Source organism: Saccostrea echinata, unplaced genomic scaffold (genome assembly GCF_033153115.1).
Source record: "Saccostrea echinata isolate AGI-Se365-2 ecotype Australia unplaced genomic scaffold, CSIRO_AGI_Sech_v1 ptg000041l, whole genome shotgun sequence".
NCBI classification, from domain to species: Eukaryota; Metazoa; Mollusca; class Bivalvia; order Ostreida; family Ostreidae; genus Saccostrea; species Saccostrea echinata.
Genome location: NW_026889790.1, coordinates 3,197,749 through 3,220,661, shown reverse-complemented (window position 1 = coordinate 3,220,661; position 22,913 = coordinate 3,197,749). Strand labels below are relative to the sequence as shown.

At 34.8% G+C, this 22,913-nt stretch overlaps 1 protein-coding gene across 1 annotated transcript; it reads right to left on the bottom strand.

Moving 5' to 3' along the window:
- Positions 1–9,208: 9,208 nt before the first annotated feature.
- Positions 9,209–22,219, bottom strand: LOC133200775 (uncharacterized). Its single transcript, XM_061336564.1, has 9 exons — positions 22,186–22,219; positions 17,876–19,302; positions 17,488–17,673; positions 17,117–17,263; positions 16,741–16,848; positions 13,597–13,694; positions 11,472–11,545; positions 10,044–10,453; positions 9,209–9,578 (listed from the first exon to the last, which is right to left on the bottom strand). The coding sequence occupies exons 2-9, from the start codon at positions 19,227–19,229 to the stop codon at positions 9,469–9,471; spliced, it is 2,487 nt and encodes an 828-aa protein (XP_061192548.1). The 5' UTR covers positions 19,230–19,302; positions 22,186–22,219; the 3' UTR covers positions 9,209–9,468.
- Between the last annotated feature and the right edge of the window lie 694 nt (positions 22,220–22,913).

Sequence of the window (22,913 nt, the reverse complement as noted above, 5' to 3'; positions counted from 1 at the left end):
GTTTGTCCACCACTGGTGTTTCCAGGAGTCCATGTTTTTGTCTTGTATACGATTCGTTATGTCTTCTGTGGTTGATCACTGTTCGTCATCTTCACCTTTTACATATATAGTATATTGTATGGTTATTACCTTCAATCAAGACGTCACAAAGTTCTACTAGAGCTAAAACCTCGTAACCTTCAGGGTAATTCACTCCACCTAATCGTTCATTATAAAAGATAACATAACGACCATATTTAGAGCATATTGTACTAAAATTCAAAGAAGGCAGCTCATTTCCGTCTTTGTAGCAGAGATGGCTGTCCTTTATCTGCGTGTTGTTGGAGATGAATAAAGAAAAACCGGCCATTCGTCCTCTTTGTCTCCTAACTGTAAAGAAATTTAGAAATTCTTCTCATCTATAATCAATGGATGGATTTCAACCCATTTCCCGTTCAAACATATATATTTTAGACTGTGTTTTACATTTTATTTAAGATTTAAAATTCTTCTGACATCAAAAAATTGTCTTGCAGCATATCAATTTTCGTATCTTGCTTTTTAAAAATGAAATAAATGAATCAGGGCCTGAATTCAATTTTGGTATTATTAGCCGGAGTGTTAAGGTCGCTTAAATTGGGTATTGTAACAATTCATTCTACATCGCAAGTAATAGTTACTCTTCTTAGCATTATAAAATCTCTAAATAACTTCTCGCTAAAATTCAGATCAATATTTAAGAATAAATCGCAAAATCTGCGTCTGGCTAAAAATCCCACTACGATGACATCTTCTAAGTGTATGCAAAATGATGCTAATGTCCATTAAAAAAACATACCATACCCCTCTCCGTAGTCCCTATAGTGTATGTTGATTCTATATATACTTCGTATATCTCCGAGGTCAACATACCACCAAACAGATTCAGACAAACTGTTATGACCAAAGTTATCACTCCTAGAACAAGTCCGCATGTCATTATCTACTGCGTTTTCGGCCCTGTACTGAGAGCAGTCATTGCAGGCCCAGGTTGAACTCTGTGCAGCTTTACTATTATGTGATAGATTGTCTGCAATTAAAACAAGAGGCCCAAGGGCCTTAACGGTCACCTGAGTATAATACAGCACTGTAAAAGAAGTATAAGATAAAAAAAGAATAAAACAAAACAAAATAAAAAGGTACATGAAGCTATGTTGCCCAAGAGCAAGAGAAATAGGATGATCAGGGATCAACAAAATAATTAGTCTAGTACTCGTTATAATTCTCAAAGTAGATCTATTTACTTGCCTGAACTTGCCTTTAATTCTCGTTACTTCCATGTAAACAAACAAAACAATAGTAAACTTATCTTATTCCTTCTCACATTGGCCTCTCTTGCTCTTTGAAAATTATCTCTTATCCAATTGAACTTTCAATTACATTATTTACAGTGTTTAATTCTCATGGGTAAATAATAAAGGGGAATAACTTCTCCCAGTAGAATACAAATTAATAGAGGCCTGTCCAGTACTAGAACACTTGACCAAGTGGTCCAGAATTTCACAAATCTGGTAAAAATACCCTTGCTTATTACATGTTTGTGTTCTGTTGGCCACCTAGATACCTAGTAGTAAAGCAGTAGATTTTCAAATAAATAATGCATTTTCACAATACATTTAACACAGCCCCGCCCTTACATAAGAATCCCTCACCTAGGGGCCATGAAATTCTCAGTTCTGGAAATATCACACTTGCTTATCATAAATAGGGACTTTATCTGCTAAATACCGTTGAGCAGAGAAGAATTTCGAGGAATTAATTTTTTTCACTATATAATCAATAGAACCCCTGACCCAGGGGTCGTGATTTTCACAATTTTGGAAGATGCGTCCTTGCTCATATATATATAAATACTCAGGATATTCTAAGAATCAATGCAATTTCACTGCAGAATCAACAGAGCCCCCATTCACTGAAACACTTGACCCTGGGGTCAAAATTTTCTTTATTTTGGAAGAGGCACGTTTGCCCATCAGAACTATGCACATATATCTATTAAATAAACAGAGAGAGAGAAGATTTTTAAAGTATTTATGCATTTTAACTATGATTAGAGACCCACCCTAACTCCCAAATCCCTGATTCTAGGGCCATGATTTTCACAATTTTGGTAGAGGGCTCAATGCTTATTACAATCATGACAACAGTTCAACTGCTTGATGTCCAGGAGTGAAGAAGGAGATTTTAGGTCCCCGGAGTCACTTAGGAGACCTATTGCTATCTGCTTTCGTCCGTTAACATTTTCAGCTTCTTCTCTGGAACCCCTGAACCAATTTCATCCAATTTTGGCATATAGCACCAGTGAGTGAAGGGAAACAAAAATTGTGAATTTCATGATCCCTGTCCTTCTAGGGCCTTAGGGCTGGGGGAAAAACCATCAAAATTAATGCAATCTATGATTTTTTTTTTCCTGTACATCAACCAGTTAAACTGTTGTGAAAATATTCTTCTCCACCTCTGGGTATTTAGCAGATAAACTAAGTGCGGGGTTATGATGAGCAAAGGTGTATCTTTTAAAAATGTGAAATTTGTGGTCTCAGGGTCAGGGGATTTGGTGTTGAGTGGGGGAGCTCTATATATTCTATAGTAAAAATGCATCATTTCTTTTATAATCTTTTTCTCTGTTACTGGATATTTAGCAGAGAAACTACTTATGATGAGCAAGGGTGCCTTTCCAAAAATTGTGCAATTCATGGCCCTTGGGTCGGGGGTTCTGTTGTTAGGGCGGAGTCCTATTCATCATATAGTGAAAATACATTTATTTCTTTGAAAATCTTCTCTGGTAATGCGTTTAAGCGAACACACTAAGTTCATAGTTATGATGAGCAAGGGTGCCTCTTCAAAAATTATGAAAATCGTGGCTCCTGCCTCTGGGATTCTGATTTTAGGGCAGGGCTCTATTGATTATATAGTGAAAAAAAATAGTTTTTCTCTGCTCCTAGGTTAATTTTGCAGATAAATTAAGGGCATAGTTATGATGAGCAAGGATGCTTTTTCCAAAATTATGAATTTTGTGGCCCCTGGATCATCGGGGATTCTGGTGTCATGGCGGGGTTGCGTTGAATCTATAGTGAAAATGCATTATATCTTTAAATGTCTTCTGCTCCTGGGCATCTAGGAGGCAAACTGGGCAACTACAAAGTTGTAACAAGCAATGGTATTTTTACCAGATTTGTGACCACTTAATTGGTCAATTGCTCTGGTGCTGAACAGGGTTAGCTGTATTAATATGTATTCTTCTGACAGAAGTTATTCCCCTGTGCTATTCACCTATAATAAATATTTAATTGAAGGTCAATTGAATAAGAGATTTATGCAGAAATTTTCATAATATCTATATATAATACAAAAAGTTCTTCTGTACGTTTTAATGGTCACGTAAACTTGTTAGATAAAATGAGATAAAATTACCTTATTTTTGTACATTAAATGTTCTTCAAAGACCAAGAGAGACCAATGTGAGAGGTAATGAGACGGCTTTACTAATAGTGCTCAAGAACTATTGTTTTCTTTAGTTTACATGGTGCAAGTGACAAATGGGGGTAAATACAGGCAAGTGAATAGATCTACTTTAAGATTTGTTACAGAAAACTTAACTTATTATTTTGCTGATCCCTGATCATCCTTCTTCTCTTGCTTTTGGGCAACATAGTTTCATGTTATCAGTTTATTTTGTTTTACTTTATACTTCTATGAATCCTTTACACACTTATTATGCTCACGGGACCGCTAAGGCCCTTGGACTCTTGATAAAGATTGCAATGATTTTGATGGTTTACCCCTTATGCCTCCTGGAGGGACTATAAAATTCAAATTTTTCGTTTCCTTTAACTCATATATACTATATGTCAAAATTGGTTGAAATTGATTCATCGCTTCCAGAAGAGAAGCTAAACATGTTCAAATGTTATATGACGACGAACGACGGATGACGATGGACAAAAACAGATAGCAATTGGTCACCTGATTGACTCACGTGACCTAAAAAGTGATTTTGACAAAAATATTTTTTTGCTAGCCACAGTATGGTTTTATATTCTTGTGAAGTAGAATTAAACTTCGTTTTTTTCTGTTTTGTTTTTGTTTGTTTTGTTTTTTACACGAGAAGAAAAGTCTTGCTATTGCTTTTAATTCAACATTTCGATGCAACGTTTTATCAATGATCAATAGTTATTTTAAATCATATTCAAGTAAATTCAAAGTACAAGACAGTACAGGGTCTGTACATCTGCTTCCTACTTGGATATTTATTTACTATATACACCAAGAGTTTATTTAATGGATTGTTTAAGGTATCTCTTTTGACATATGATTTTCAGCATTAATGGACCAGTGTACGATACGCTCTTATTTTATATTTATTTATTTGTATTTTTCAGAGAAAATGGAAAAACTTTTGGTTAAAAAATCATTTTGGAGCTTAAAATTTCTTTTGATTAATGCATTATATAAGTGTCTAATAAAACATGTCAAGGAGAGTCAGAGAGACATTCTTAGCATTTTTATTTCAAAAAATCAATTATGAATATGAAAAACAATATTGTCTTCTTCTTTTTTTAAATCTATGGATAAAATCTTCAAGAAAAATTTTACCTATGGCAAAAAAAGAAAAAAAAGATAATTTTTCAAAAGACATTGAAATGAAATAGCTTAATTTAAGAAAAAAAATGCTAATTATTCTAGTTTGAATAACAACTCCGACGAATGTAAATCACAAGATTTCACATATCTGTAGCTATATTACAATTAGCAAGTATATAGCTAATCTGTCAAAATTCTTGTTTTGCATGTATGCTAACATAACCAAGAATTTGAACAGATTAGTTACTTGCTAAAAGTAATAGCTACATTTTTATTACTTTTATTCCAACGCGACTTTAAAACGTATGAAAAGCAAGAGAAAACATGGATAAAATATGGATATGCTTTATGGATAATTAATTTGTAGTTAAAATTGATAACACTGCAGAACCACAGTTATCTAAATTCAAATAAAAAGAAAAGGATTCTTTAAATGAATATTGCAATGGTTTGTAAAAATGTCTTTCACAAGTTAATACTACTTTTAAGATTTTTTATAGCACTTTCAACATTCAAAATTTGCTTACCGTATCCATAACAACTCATTAATTCTCTAAGAATTGCAAAAATGAGAAACACTTTCATGACAAACCAATAAGGTTGACTCGTAACAATTCTGGAAGCAATGAAATTGATCGTATTTGAACACGTGCAATTGTGGTCGCCACAATAATAATTCATGATAGGAAATTACATATTTATTGTTTACACAATAGATTACCGCTTTTAAAAAAACAACAACAAAAAATTAATGTCAAATTCACAAAAATGAGCTGTACATTGTTTGATAAACTAGATTTACAGTTTACAAGCGTAAACTATATAAAGTTAAGGACTTTAATCTATATTCAACATCTGTACACCATAGTTTACGCCTCAATCTGTTTTACACGTGAAAACTATACTTTACAGTGAAAACAATTATTTAAGTGTGTTCAACATGGTTAATGTGATAAATACGGTTTCAGATTTAAGAATTTAAATGAGCTATGGTCAACGAATGTTCATTATAGTTAAAGCTATATATGGCGTATATTAGCTAAAAAAAATAATATTTTAATTGAGATCAAATGATAATTTATATTTATCAACAAAAACTATCATAAATATTATTAACAGGCAAATAAACATGGTTGGTTTCGCATTCTTAAATTTCAGTTCATAATCGTCAGATATAGTTAATACAGATTAAAACCATATTTTATAGTTGATAAACCTTGTTTATCGAACGTAAAACCGTGTTTAGCTCATTTTTGTGAATATGGCATGATATACATATGTATTACCAAATTCATGAAAAATGATTCACCCATCAATTGTTTAGCTCTTTAATATATGGTATTTTCCCTCATATTTCCCGATTCATAAAAAGATTTATGCTCAAGAAAAAATGTACAAGTTAAACAAAACTCAAATAAAATTGATATCATAGAAAAATATGAAATCTGGTAAATAAAATAAAAAAAGGAAGAAACATCAAAAGTTTCCTGCTCTAAAGATTATAATTCAAGAGGGATTTGTAATAAAGGCAATAAAAACGTTTTGTTGCAGCAAAAAGTGTTGAGATTGTGTGAAGAATTTCCCCAAATAATCCATTCTCTGTTTGGCAAATAATAATATAAATTAAACTTATCGAAAATAATTTCCTGATATTGTCAGGTATGTTATAACCGTTATAAAAGCGGGGGGCCAACCTTTAAAAAAAAAAAAAAAAAAAAAAATCTGACAAGCATTAAACAAACAAAAAATTCCTGAACTGTCCAAACTGGAAAATCCTATTTCGTTGTATTTCGTTGTGATTGTGTGTGTGCGGGGGGGGGGGGGGGTAACCTTACACTTACAGAAAGATTTTTTTCTCAAATCCTGGATTTAACCAGTCCCCAACCTTTCAGCAACAAAAAGTGTGTGTGAGTGTGTGTGTGGGGGGGGGGGGGGAGGAGGAAGAGGGGCAACCAGCATCTAAATGATAGTTTACTTTAGGAAAATACTATACTCAGAAAACAAGAGGCCCATGGGCCACATTGCTCACCTGAACACTGTAGCCAGGAAAAAAGCAAAAATCAGTTCACCATATAAAAGCTAAAGTGGTCCCGACCTACCCTCAAAAGGGGGGGGGGGTATGATTTGAACAAACTTGAATCTACACAAACTAAGGATGCTTACATATTTCTTTGAATTAACTGTGGCTTTTATCAACATCAGTTTGAACTTTCATTGTGGTCCCACCCTTCCCCCCGGGGGTCATAATTTGAACAAATCTGAATCTACACTACCTGAATATGTTTCCATACAAATATGACCAATCATGGCTGTTCTTAAGAAGAAGTTTTTAAAAAAAATCCTTTGTATTCCTATGTATAACTTTGCTCGTCCATTGTGGCCCCACCCTACCCCCGGAGGTCATGATTTGAACAAACTTTAATCTACACTACCTGAGGATACCTCCGAATAGATAATAACCAATCATGGCTTTGCTGTTCTTGAGATTATTTTTCCTAAATTCTCCTATGTAAAACTTTGATCGTCCATTGTGGCCCCATCCTACCCCCGGGGGTTATGATTTGAACAATTGAATCTACACTATCTGAGGATGCTTCCATATAAATTTGACCAATCATGGCTTTGCTGATCTTGGGAAAATATTATTTAAAAAAAAATTCCTACATATTCCTATGTAAAACTTTGATCCCCTGTTGTGGCCCTAACCTACCCCTGGCTGTCATGATTTTAACAAACTTGAATCTACACTATCTGAGAATGATTCCACATGAGTTTCATCTTTCCTGGCCCAATGGTTCTTGAGAAGAAGATTTTTAAAAGATGCTATTAATTTTTCACTAATTCGTAATTATCTTCTCTTGGAAGAGGGCATGGCCCTTCATTTGAACAAACTTGAATCCCCTTTACCCAAGGATACTTTGTGGCAAGTTTGGTTGAAATTGGCAAAGAGGTTCTTGCGAAGAAGCCGAAAATGTGAAAAATTTACAGACAGACAGACGCCGGTTAAAATGTGATCAGAAAAGCTCACTTGGGCTTTCGGTTCAGGTGAGCTTAAAAGTGCCCCCCTTCCCCGCATTCTACGGACCTGTTTATTATGAACACAAAGTCAGCAAAGTGACATTTTTTCTAAAAATTCAGAGTATAATTTCCCCCTTTTACAAATCAACCAGGAATCAAGGGTTTCACACCCACCTCCCGTTTTAGACTCCTTCAGAGTCTTTATTACTGTGAAATTAATATGTAACAATTATACGTTATTATATACTAATGGGCTGTATTGCCCAAAGTTATATTCTGAATAAACTAACATAAAAATCTTTACACTACAAAGGAAAAAATTCTGTATTGCTTGATACAAATAACAATATATAAAACGTACTTGTCGAGTTTGTCAATCTTTTTTTTTTTTAGGAAAAATGAAACAATGCAATTGCTGGTACGCAATTATTCCCCTTACATTTTATTATTTGTATTCCTATTATCTCAACATTTATGAAGAAATATTTGTAACAGATTATTGTGTACCTCCAATGTTCAGTGTTTTACAGATTGCAACAAAAAGCACGAGGTGGGTGGGGTGGGGCAATTCGGCTGTCAATGAATAATTAACAGTAAAAGATCATTCTCGAAAGAATACCCCCCCCCCCCCCAACAATTATTTTGTGCCTTTGAAAGGAATGACTGTAAATAAACACTATTAAATGATTAGAAATAAAATCAAGATTTAGTCAAACTCATCTCAACAAGAAAGGATATATTTAAATATAATTTTAATTGCATACATGTTTTATCATGATCTCTTGGACTCAGCGTTTCCTAAACTTTGGGTTGAAATTTGCCAATCATTCACACAACAGGACTGCTATCAAATTCTCCCCAAGTTTTATTTTGCTGATGTAGAATTTGTGGGGGGTTTTGACAAGTTCCTTTCTTTCCCTGGTTAATTTTATTTTTCTCTGTGTGTAAATCTTGACACTAAACAAAGTGAAAATATTCCTCAACCTACTCATGGAATGGAAGCTTTTTAATGGCTATCTGATCAAACGATGTCAAGAAATCAGCAATATTCAATGCATCAAGGGTTTATGAGAGTAATTGTACATACAATTCACATGTCTAGAGAACAACAGTTGTCTTTATCTGGGATTAATAAACTGGTCATTTACTACTGAGGTGGCTACAGTATATTAGAAAAGTTTCAGCCTTTTTTATATAGCACTCCCATTCTCAGTAAATTCTATCATGGAATAATGTTTTCTAAAGCATATAAGTTGAAAATATTCATAATTATCCAGCACAGAGAGTTTTATTCATATTAACATGAAGGGCAATAGCTTAACACTTTGGAAAAGAAGAAAAAGTAACACTCAATTTTTTTTAAAAATGAAATCAATATTAATTTATTAATAAATATAGTTCCTGAAATACATGAATTATATATATCACATTATAATTATTAAATTGATGCACATTAGAAAACATTTTATATTGCTTTTATCACAATAACTTGATTTCTTCTATTAAAAAAATATTTTTAAAAATCACAAATCTACACATTACACAAAATCAGTGTGTGATCAACACAAGACATGGTAAGGATTTAATGCAGAATATTGGTTATAAAACGGATATAATATGAACAAAATAATAACTAAAAACTGATAAAGATGGTTATATATATATCTTATAAACTTATTTATGTTAAAACGTAATATAACAGAAAACAACTGGAGAATGGACGGAATGCAGATAAATATTAAAAAATCCAAAAATAATCACATACTAGAGAAAAAAGATAATGTTCTACAGAATAAATATGTGGACCAGCCACACTTCACAATTCATCTAATTGCTGTTCCCACTTTGTCTTTAAGCTTCTGAGTCTCTTTTTCGACTGCGCTTTTTCTTCAGTCTTCCCGCTACAACTTTAGCATCTGCAAACTTCTTTATGGAAGAAATGTCGTCTTTTCTAGGTTTCTCTGTTATGATAAATGATAAAATAACTACTTTCTGACATTAAAATATAATATAATCAACAGTCTACAAGAGTAACTTGGATAAAAATCTTTACTTGCCCTAGAATTTATTTTTATACACACAAAAGGGCCACAATGCTCACCTGAGTCACTATGGCCCTGCTCTTCTTCATCATCAATTTTTTTCCAATATATTCTTATTTAAATCTTTGATCTCTTATTGTGGCCCCACCCTATCCCCAGAGTTTTAACAAGCTTGACTCTACACTATCTGATCATGATGATGCTTCCACATTAATAAGACTAACTTGGGCTTTACTTTTCTTGAGAAAAAGATTTTTAAAGATTCCTATATTTCCTATGTAACACTTTGATCGCCTATTGTGGTCCCACCCTACCCCTATGGGTCAGGATTTGAAAAAAACTTGAATCTTCACTATCATGTGCAAAACAAATCATTCCACCAACCTTTTGATGAAGGCTTCTCCTCCACAAATCCTGAGTTAATATAACCTCCCTCTTTGTTTGGGTCAGATGTTGACTGCTTGCTGTGGACTGACTTCTTACTGTGGACGGAATGCTTGCTATGAGTTGATACTCCTGAGGAGGGCCTAGATCCCCTGGGTGATGACCCAGAAGTCTGCCTCAGACCTGGTCCCAAAATAGCTGAATGTGGCCTTGACCCTGAAGATGGTCTTGATTCTGGATGAGAAGATCCTGAGGAGGGTCTGGGGCTGTGATTGTCAAAACCACCCTCATGTCTGGTGGCACCACTCTGTGGTCGATTAGTGTTACTCTGTAAGGCTGTCCCAGGGCGGCTCCCACTAGTGGTGGAGGAGTTTTCAGCTGACACAGGATCCTCAGCCAAAGACTGTGACCTGTCCAATGAAAAGTATAGTTTCATTTTTCATATTTATTCAATCATGCTTTTCTGGTAAAATTTTCAAAACACTATAAGTTTTAAATAAATTCATATATGGTTAAAAGGGCCTGCTGTAACGACTCTTAACAAAAAAAATTTTGAATAACTGAATTCCCATATCATCAAGTAAAATATATTTTCTGTCATAGCCTATTAAAATACTGTAAACGTGGAAATTTGACGACCTGCTAATTTTGACTATATTGATGATTTTTCTTTTCTCGTCAAAATTTCCACTTGTCAAACTTCACATCATATATATAGCGTCACCACAGACAATGACTATTTTAAACTTTATCGCTTAATTTTCTCTGCATTCCTCCATTAAAAATAGATCAAAGGTAATGTTCAATTTTTTTTGTAAATAGTTATGAAAACATATAATCACAGTTTTAAAAACCGTTGAATCTAAACAAGTGTGTTGTATACTATTATTACCCACAATCATAACATTCTAACTCTGCGTAATTATCACGCCATGCTTGACCTACTTTGTCACCCCAGGCAATTGGTCTCGTATAATGAAAACAAAATTTATTCAATCAAAATCTTATACACAGTACATGGTTTTTACAAGCAAAATTTAGTTTTACTGATGCCAATGCTTGTAAATGAGTTCACGAGGAAGTCACTGTCTTTGCTTATAATAACACTGTGAACTTTCAGGAGATATTTCGCATGAAGCGGCTTAATCATAGACGTTCTCAAGTCTATCAAGACAACTGAGCCACTGTTTCCACCAAGTTTTTGGTCCTCTAGTTTTCTGGCGAAATCAAAGATACATAACTCTTGATTCAATATTTCATCAAAATTAACTCTCGTCAATTTTGTAAACAAAAAATCATCAACTTTTCAACTCGTCAAAATAACCACGTTTACAATATACAACTCACTGAACAAAATGTTTCCCTTCCGTTCTTTAATTTTAATTGTAAGCTGACAAGAATAACATACGATGATAGAGTTATATTTACCTGAGTAAGTCAAACTCCATTTCTTCCTCTTCCTGAAGTTGACTCAGGATGCCGGCCAAGTTCTCCTCCTCCTCCTACACAACAAAAGGATGTCATAATTACACTTAATGTACCATTTAATAAGTTTTCATCATGCAAACATTGAAACAATACTAGAAATCTGACCTGTCAGCAAGGGCCCTACCGAGGGGTAGAAATATAAGGGTGCAGATTAGGGGATGAGAATTTTACTTGATTACAAAAATTTAGAAATATATAAAGAAGAATAAGCAACAGCAACTGCTAAATATCCAACAACCTGTAAATAGTATCCTTGCATTTACATAACGCAGTAAAAAACATCACATCTATAATAACTCAATTAAATGTATATTTAAAGAATGAAGCATGTGTTTTCTAAAATGCCAGCCTTCAGTGAATGCAAATATCACCCAGGCTTGACCTTAACTTCAAAACAAACATCAGTTGCAGACAAAAGGTGTTAATTAATCTTAAAGTGACAGAAACCCTCTAAAATTTTCTGCCACCAGCAAGATAATCAATCCCAGGGGATTAATTATACTGCTCTGTCAACCTTTTCTTCTAAATTTACGATAAGAACTTTTTCAGCAATGATAGAATGAGGTTATTATCTGCTTACCTGTTAAAATAAATAGTATTCTTGAATTTACATAAGGTAGAAAAAAGAAAGAAAAAAGAAAAAAATAAATCAAATAATTATAAAAGAGATATCTTTATCTATATCTTGCTTTTAGAATTCAATAAAATCATAAATAACTCACTGTGTATTTTACCAAAATTCAATATGAAAATTATTTAAATCCACATATCAGAGAATGTAAACATCATTCAGAATTGACCTTAACTTCAAAACAAATTTCATTTGCAGACAGAGGTGTTAATTAATCTCAGTGTGACAGATAAAGATAAATGCTTTGGATTTTCTTCAAGAGAAAAGTTAATTAATCCCAAGAGACTCACTGCAGCCTTTCATAGTTTACAATAGGAACATTCTCAGCAGTTATCTCTCTTTGCCAATTCACTCTTATAAAAAGTTATGGAATCTACCCCACCACCCCAGCTCCAAACTGGATGACACAGAGAACCAAACTTAGCATCAAAATATGTCTTACCGCCTATTCAACCAACATACCAAATTTGAACTTAATTGGTCAACCCTAAAAAAGTTATTAGAAAAAACGGAAAATTTGTGGACGGAAGAATGACAGACGGACAGACAGACAGATTACAATAGGGCACCTGCAAATCCTTGCGGGGCCCTAATAAGGATCAAAGAGATATCAACATTTTCCTACTTTCTCATTTACTTTAATTTACTATAAATTTCTGTGGTTTCATATAACTTCAATAAAAATACAAGACCATGCTTCTTAATTACTTATAGGTGAGTATATATAACTAAGCAATGATGAACTTACCTCTGACTTGTTCAGGTGAGTATATATAACTAAGCAATGATGAACTTACCTCTAACTCATTCAGGTGAGTATATATAACTAAGCAATGATGAACTTACCTCTAACTCATTCAGGTGAGTATATATAACTAAGCAATGATGAACTTACCTCTGACTTGTTCAGGTGAGTATATATAACTAAGCAATGATGAACTTACCTCTAACTCATTCAGGTGAGTATATATAACTAAGCAATGATGAACTTACCTCTGACTTGTTCAGGTGAGTATATATAACTAAGCAATGATGAACTTACCTCTGACTTGTTCAGGTGAGTATATATAACTAAGCAATGATGAACTTACCTCTGACTTGTTCAGGTGAGTATATATAACTAAGCAATGATGAACTTACCTCTGACTAGTTCAGGTGAGTATATATAACTAAGCAATGATGAACTTACCTCTGACTTGTTCAAGTGAGTATATATAACTAAGCAATGATGAACTTACCTCTGACTTGTTCAGGTGAGTATATATAACTAAGCAATGATGAACTTACCTCTGACTTGTTCAGGTGAGTATATATAACTAAGCAATGATGAACTTACCTCTGACTTGTTCAGGTGAGTATATATAACTAAGCAATGATGAACTTACCTCTGACTTGTTCAGGTGAGTATATATAACTAAGCAATGATGAACTTACCTCTGACTCAGAGCTGGCCATTGAAAGGTCAACAGAGGAGTCATCACTTTTGAGCTCGATGGGGTCAGGGTACAGGTCCTCATAGTAACCATCCTCCTCTGAAATAACAAAGGGAGGGAAGAGGAGGTATAAAAAGTGTCAAAGCATTGCATAAAAAAAATTATTTATCAAAATTAGAAGATCCTACCCCTCCCAAATTTTGGCAGTTTTTTTAAAACAAGAGGCCCATGGGCCTTGAATCGCTCTTCTGATAAACTGTACAACCTATCACTTCTATTTGAAGCCTCGAAGTATCCTGTATATTTACATAAACCCTTGAAATTCCAATTCACACTCTGAGAACCCAAGATGATTCTAAGCCAATTAGTACCTGAGAGTTGGTCATGGTGACCTACTTATCACTTGTCATTCTCTGAGGACCCATCAACTAAGTTTGATGATTCTAAGCCAATTAATACCTAAAATATTTTTTAAAATTATAATCATAAAATTTTATAAGTAGGTCAAAGTGACCTACTTTTCAATTGTTTTACTCCAAGGACCCAAGATGCATCAACTGACAAAGTTTGATGATTCTAAGCCAATTAGTACCTGTAATATTTAATTAAAGCCATAAATTTTCAAAAGTAGGTCACCGTGACCTACTTTTCAGTTGCTGTACTCCGAGGACCAAAGATACATCGACTGACAAAGTTTGATGATTCTAGCCAATAAGTACCCAAAATATTTAATTACAGCCATAAATTTTCAAAAGTAGGTCACAGTGACCTACTTTTCAGTCAACCTACTCCGAGGACCAAAGATGCATCAACTGACAAATTTTGACGATTCTAAGCCAAATAATTCCTGAAAATATTAAATACAGCCATAAAATTTCAAAAGTAGGTCACTGTGACCTACTTTTCAGTTGTTGTACTCCGAGGACCCAAGACGCATCAACTGACAAAGTTTAATGATTCTAAGCCAATTAGTACCTGAAATATTTGATTAAAGCCATAAATTTTCAAAAGTAGGTCACCGTGACCTACTTTTCAGTTGTTGTACTCCGAGGACCCATGACGCATAAACTGACAAAGTTTAATGATTCTAAGCCAATTAGTACCCAAAATATTTAATTACAGCCATAAATTTTCAAAAGTAGGTCACAGTGACCTACTTTTCAGTCAACCTACTCCGAGGACCAAAGATGCATCAACTGACAAATTTTGACGATTCTAAGCCAAATAATTCCTGAAAATATTAAATACAGCCATAAAATTTCAAAAGTAGGTCACCGTGACCTACTTTTCAGTTGTTGTACTCCGAGGACCCAAGACGCATCAACTGACAAAGTTTAATGATTCTAAGCCAATTAGTACCCGAAATATTTAATTAAAGCCATAAATTTTCAAAAGTAGGTCACCGTGACCTACTTTTCAGTTGTTGTACTCCGAGGACCCATGACGCATAAACTGACAAAGTTTTATGATTCTAAGCCAATTAGTACCCGAAATATTTGATTAAAGCCATAAATTTTCAGAAAGTAGGTCACAGTGACCTACTTTTTAGTCGACCTACTCCGAAGACCCATGACGCATCAACTGACAAAGTTTGATGATTCTAAGCCAATTAGTACCCGAAATATTTAATTAACGCCATAAATTTTCAAAAGTAGGTCACAGTGACCTACTTTTTAGTCGATCTACTCTGAAGACCCAAGATGCATCAACTGACAAAGTTTGATGATTCTAAGCCAATTAGTACCCAAAATATTTAATTAAAGCCATAAATTTTCAAAAGTAGGTCACAGTGACCTACTTTTTAGTTGATCTACTCTGAAGACCCAAGATGCATCAACTGACAAAGTTTGATGATTCTAAGCCAATTAGTACCCGAAATATTTAATTAACGCCATAAATTTTCAAAAGTAGGTCACTGTGACCTACTTTTTAGTTGACCTACTCCGAAGACCCAAGATGCATCAACTGACAAAGTTTGATGATTCTAAGCCAATTAGTTACTGAAATATTTAATTATAGTCATATAATTGAAAAGTAGGTCACGGTGACCTACTTTTTAGTTGACCTTTTTTGAGGACCCAAGATGCATCAACTTACAAAGTTTTATGATCATAGGACTTAAAATGTCCAAATTCTGCCTCTAAAACGCTTTGAAATCGAATGCCTGCAAAGTACAAAAAGTAGGTCACTGTGACCTACTTTTTAATAAATATGTTTTATGGCCCCAAGAGGCATCATCTTACAAGATTTAATGATTCTAAGCCTCCCCGTATTCGAATTAATGACCTTAATTGTTTTAAAAAAGATTAGCCATAAAATTCAAAAAGTAGGTCAAGGTGACCTACTTTTTAAGTGACGTACTTTGACGACCCAAGATGCATCAACTGACAAAGTTTGATGATCATAGGCCTTAAATTGTTCAAAATATGCCTCTAAATCATTATGAAAAAGAATGGCCGCAAAATTTGAAAAGTAGGTCACCGTGACCTACTTTTGAGTCAACATGATATGAGGTCCTTAGATGCACCAACTGACAAGATTTGATGATCCTAGTCCTTATAGTAAGCAAAATATCAACATTTTAATAAAATGTAATTTTTGGTCAACTTTGAAGTGACCTTGAGACCACGCCCTTTGCCCCAGGGTAAATCCCCGTGCAAATTTTAATCTACAACATATCCTCATCCTTTTGTGTAAGTTTGGTGATAATCTGTCCAGTGGTTCTTGAGAAGAAGTTTTTTTAGCAACCAGTACTTTTGTTTCTATTTTCCTAATTATCTCCCCTTGTTAAAGGGTCACAACCCCAGTTTTAGTATAAAAGGGAGCCCTTGGGCCAAGGATACCCTGTGACAAATTTGACAATAATTGGCCAAGGGGTTCTTGAGTTATGGCCCATATTCTAAAAAGTTTACGCACACCGCACAAATGGCCATAGCATTAGCTCTTTGAGCCTTTGGCTCAGAAGAGCTAAAAACCATATTCTAATTTTGTATAAATATAAATTAGGGTACACTGTATATGTATTAGAAAACCTCTTAAAAATTTACCATACAATAGGGCAGTAAAACAAGTGTGTGTATATAAAAATCCACTGCATTAAAATATCAGCAACATCCAGAATTCTATCACATTTTACTTGCCATACCTTCTAGGTTCAGGCTGTATGGTTCTTCATGCCAGATTTTCTCTAAAGCTGGCTGTGTAAACATGGCTTTCTTTCTAACTTTCTCTGCTCTGCCATTCAGGAAAACCCCTGTCAAATGAAGGTTTTTTAAAAAATCTAATCACTTTTATAGGAAAAATTAAAGTTAAAAATGAAAAGTTATTTGATTCTGAAACTTCTAGTATGTGCACAAAAAATTATTCTTTTCCTTTAAAACCCTTTCAAATTACCAAACTTAAGTACATAATTATTCTCTTTTAAAGATGACAGAGCATTGAAACAAAAACAATTTTAACATAACTTTATTGATGTTTCATATGTAATATGATATTTACACCAGCTACAATTTCTTACTGACCCATGCAGTACATCTTGAGGAGCATGCGACGTTTCATTGGCGACACCAGAATGAGGTCGTAGTCGCGTTGTGCGAGACGCTGGCTGAACAGAGGCATCACTGACAGGAACTCCTTGGCCGTTTTCCTGATTGATTCCTTTACAGTCTCTGTTATATGATTACAGGAGACATTTATTGAACATAGTGACATCAGAATAGATATCACAAAATGCATATGAATTTTCAAAAGCATCTGTCAGAAATATTTCTAACTGAACAAAATTTATTGTGCAATATTCACTGTGCTTTTTGATTTTGAAAGCCATTAATTTTATCTGCAAATATAGTTTTACCAACTTTTTCACAGACTTCACTTTAGAGAGTTTTAATACCTGCAAAAAGTGACTTCTGTGCTAGCTTGGCATGAATTTCAATCATCTCATCCAGAAGATCCCACATTGTTCCATGGAGGGCATCTCCTAGAAACTCTGCCTCACGACAGTAAGCATTCAGGATCTGTATCTGTCTGGACAGGTCGTGGACAGGGGCAAACAGAGCAGGGCTTCTCTGAGTCCTCTCTAGACATGGAATAGAAATTTTTTGAGTCTCTACTCTTTATTGAAAAACATGCAATAGAAAAGTGAACATAAGATAAAACACATTTTACATATGTTGTCACTTTATCCTTAAAGTGTACATAAAAGATAATTCAATGAAAAAGATAATCTGATTGCCAATGAATGGAAAAGAACAGGCACATATTTACTTAGAATGACCTACCTAACACAAATCTGGCATGGAGGAATGTTTTAAGGAATTTCTTTGTCTGTAAACTCAGGTGGTCATTGTCCGAGGTGGAGAAAGTTGGCCACAGGGGAGTGTTTATTATTTTCTTCTGATACAGGATGCTACGAATCACCAAATACACCATAAACAAGAACCAGAACACAGCCCAGCTCACTACGATGGTGGTCAGGACCCACTTAGAGTACTGGGGAAGGAGCCATGGGGAGGACAGGGTGTAGACATTGTATCGTGTCACCATTGACCCGATTATTCCAAGGCAACCAAGACTCAGAAATGAAAGCAGCATCATTAAATTGTAGATAAAGATTCTATAGGGACGGACAAAAATAAACAAAACGAAATACCCCCAAAACAGGAGAGTCACAGACAAGGCTTGACCTGAAATGTTGTTAAAACCCGCACACAGAGCAATAATAATAGGCAACTTGAGCCACTGCATGACAGCCCTATGATACAATCCCCAGAATCGAAATGAAGAGAAAACAAACATGTCTGCATGCAGCCAAGATTTATTCAATCCTACTTTATATTCAGTTTCCTTCAGAAGAAGGAAGGATTCATGGTGCTTTGAACAGGAACCCACAGACTCTGTTCTGGTTATGTATACCAAGTAAAGAGGGAAGACTACAAACAGAAACAGCATAATGACCAGACCAAATGTCACATACAACCAGTGGAGGCCAGAGAAACAGGTCAGATCATTCATCACATCCACTGTGTCGGTGTTTGTACACTGAAAGATGTGACCTACATATGTAGCCAGTGGGAGTGTAAGAGCCTGTATAACCACATAATACACCCGGCGCACATAGGCCATTTTGGTCAACATTGCAGGGCTTTTTCTGTACCAGAGAACTGCATAGATGATGGGATACACAGCAGCCAGAATCAGAGTGACCACCAGCCAACCAATGGAAATCGTGGAAAACTGAACTGGCACAGAGGAGCTTGGTGTGTTGTAGTTCTGAACACTGGCATAAACACCAGCTGTGTGGATCTTCATAAACTCAAAAAAATCCAGGTTAAAAATAAAGACAAAATAAGTGTTTGACAGCCAGGCATGTGGCCAGGTCCATCTCAAAGCCATGGACTGGTAAATTGCAAAAAACTGAAGGAAGTCCAGAATAAGAAGAAAGCAGTCTTGCCATAGCAATGACACTCTTCTTTTACGTCGACGCTCTGTCATCAGAATCTCATCTTCAAAATCATCATCAATTTCCACTTTGTCCTCAGGAACGTACATCTTCACTCTGCCCTGAACAACTGCCATCCCTTTAGGGTACATCTCATTTCCCTCTAACAATGGGCGTATCTCCTTCTGTTTCATTCTGGAGTTTTTGTTTTTTCTACCTTAGTTTTGAATGATCTTCGCTCCTTCCTACATACTGCTATCTCTGGATCTAATAAGTAGGAACATTTTATTTAAAGTCGGCATTATGTACATGTATAAATAAAAAATAACATAAGTAGCACTCTTTAATCAACTATTAATGTACAGTAAAATATATTGAAAAGAAAAAATACATTACAAAAGTTTAGCATGCAAAACACATAAACAAATATAGCAAAAACATAGTAAACTAGAGGTTCTATGATCACTGATCTCACAAAATGATACCCCTACTCCAATATGAGTCTATTTTTTGCTAAATATTGTTTAAACCATGTTTTAAAAAAATAAAGCAAAAAATAAAGCAATGCCTGGGTGAAGAGAAAATTCAGACTTTGCACATTGATCCAAATGAATTTTTTCCACAGTTACCTCTGGACCCTGTCACCCACAATGCAATGCGAATGCATCTCCCTGCTAACTAACATTCTTGTGGTAACAACAAACATAGACAAACAGACCTTGATTTAGTGGATATTGCAGATAAATAGTAGATTAAACATTCTTTGTTAAAATTGACCCTTTTCCGACTTTTGGTAATGCGACTAACATGCAACATCATTTCACATCACAGTCTAGATGTGTATGTGGTTTGAAGAGGCGGATTTAAGTTAAAACTGAATAGGTATCCAGTAATACACATCTGCACTTCCACTAACGGTCGCACCCTCAACATATTAGACCCTGACAGCTAAACAGATTATATATCTACTGTTATAAAATCTTTTAATCTAAAAAGCATCCCAGAAAAATGGTAGATCTTAACTTTAAAATCAATACAGATAATTTGTATTTTCACGGAAAAAAAATTTAAGTCCTGAAAAAAATGATTAGGTAGGGGTAATTTTCATGGGTTGGTGAGCGTACATCAAACAAATCATTTTTTATAGTTAGCCCAAAACAACAAAAAAAACTAACTGAAGTAATCATGGAAAAATAAAAAAAAAAAAAAAAACAAGAGGCCCATGGGCCACATCGCTCACCTGAGCACATTGGCTAGGAAAAAAAGCAAAAATCAGTACAGTATTGAAAAGTTTACAGGGGGGGGGGGTGTTGAATTTTAAACTACCTGATGATGCTTTCATATCAATATAACAAATGGCTTTGTTGTTCTTGAGCAGCAGACTTTTTTCCCATATATTCATTTGTAAAAATTTGTTCCCCCATTGTGGCCCCACCCTACCCCCGGGGGCCCTCATTTGAACAAATTTCATTCTACACTACCCAAAGATGCCTCCATATCAATTTGACTAATCATGGCTTTTCTGTTCTTGAGAAAAAGACTTTTTCCTATATATTCCTCTGTAAACTTTGATCACCCATTGTAGCCCCAACCTATCCCCGGGGTAATGATTTGAACAAACTTGAATCTTCACTATTTGAGGATGCTTCCATATAAATATGACCAATCATGGCTTTACTGTTCTTAAAAAGAAGATTTTTAACGATATTTTCCTATATATTTCTATGTAAAACTTTGATCCCCAATTGTGGCCCCACCCTACCCCCGGGAGTTATTATTTGAACAAATTTGAATCTTCATTACCTGAGGATGTTTCCATATAAATATGACCAATCATGGCTTTACTGTTTTTAAGAAGATTTTTAAAGATATTTTCCTATATATATCTATGTAAAACTTTGATCCCCCATTGTGGCCCCACCCTACCCCCGGGGGTCATGATTTGAACAAACTTGAATCTACACTACCTGAGGATGCTTCCATAAAAATATGACCAATCATGGCTTTGCTGTTCTTAAGAGGAAGATTTTTAAAGATATTTTCCTATATATTTCTATGTAAAATTTGGATCCCCCATTGTGGCCCCACCCTACCCCTGGGGGTCATGATTTGAACAAACTTGAATCTACACTACCTGAGGATGCTTCCATAAAAATATGACCAATCATGGCTTTGCTGTTCTTAAGAAGAAGATTTTTAAAGATATTTTCCTATATATTTCTATGTAAAACTTGGATCCCCCATTGTGGCCCCACCCTACCCCCGGGGGTCATGATTTGAACAAATTTGAATCTACACTACCTGAGGATGCTTCCATATAAATATGACCAATCTTGGCTTTACTGTCCTTAAGAAGAAGATTTTTAAAGATATTTTACTATATATTTCTATGTAAAACTTGGATCCCCCATTGTGGCCCCACCCTACCCCCGGGGGTCATGATTTGAACAAACTTGAATCTACACTACCTGAGGATGTTTCCACATAAGTTTCATCTTTCCTGGCCCAGTGGTTCTTGAGAAGAAGATTTTTAAATGATGCCATTATTTTTTCACTAATTCCTAATTATCTCCCCTTGAAAGAGGGCGTGGCCCTTCATTTGAACAAACTTGAATCCCCTTTACCCAAGGATGCTTTGTGGCAAGTTTGGTTGAATTTGGCCCAGTGGTTCTTGAGAAGAAAATGAAAATGTGAAAAGTTTACGACAACGACGACGACGCCAACGACGACGACAGACAACGGACAAATTTTGATCAGAAAAGCTCACTTGAGCCTTTGGCTCAGGTGAGCTAAAAAGGATAACTTAAAGAAAACTTAAAATACAAGCAGAAAAAAATGTGACCAAAATTAAAACAAAAAGAATTTTAAAAATTTTCAACAACACATATCCTGTCGTGACTGGGTCAAACCATACTTACATCGACAAGATCTATGTTATTAAACAAAGTTGATAGATGAAAAGAAGTAAACTTTATCATATTCAACAAGTGAGAAATCTGACGATTTATGGAGTTAGCAGTTGGCAGGTGTCGACCCAGAAAAATCTGTCCATAAAAATTAAATAAAAGCATCTTGATTGTGTTGGTCATCCAAATGGACTACAAACAAGTAAGAATTAGAATATATATTAAAAGTATACCTATTATTTACCTATTATAATACATTTCATTCATTACTTTCGCCTCCATTTTGGCTGTGTTGACAAATAGCATCATAGAGTCGGTGTCGGGTGGTTACGTTCCGATTCCGTGTTCGACCCGCGTGGTTACGACCCAAGTGGTTTCGACCTACTCTAATATATTATATCCCTACATGTCAATACCTGAGTACAGGGGTATACACTGTGCGGTAAACAAATGGATATCCGGTAGCTGTATATTGTATGGCTTCAGAGATGTGCGTGTCAATAGGTAGTAGTTTCCGTATGTGTAGTCAACATGCAGGTTTCCTAACATTTTTTTCTACTATCGCGGAGCATGAATGTTGATAAATTTGATTTAGTAATGAATTATATTTGAACAGTTTTCCATAAAAATTAATCAAATACTTCTTCAAATGTACCGTGATCACATATGCACTGTCTGAACAATGTACGTTTCTCCAAATTTATAATTACATACGATAATTAACACAAATATACGTGGTCAACATAAAAAAAAAATTGTAGACGAAAAAATACAATGTAAAACTTTTGAAAGTGTTAATTAATTTCGTACGAAGCAATTAATTGTTAATTAATTGCTTTGGAACGAAACCACTCGGGTCGAACATGGATTTGTGTCGAAACCACGCGGGTCGAACAAGTCATCGGAACGTAACCACCCGCATTCATAGAGTCGTTGGTTTCCGGTCTAGTTCGTAGACTCTCGGAAATTGCC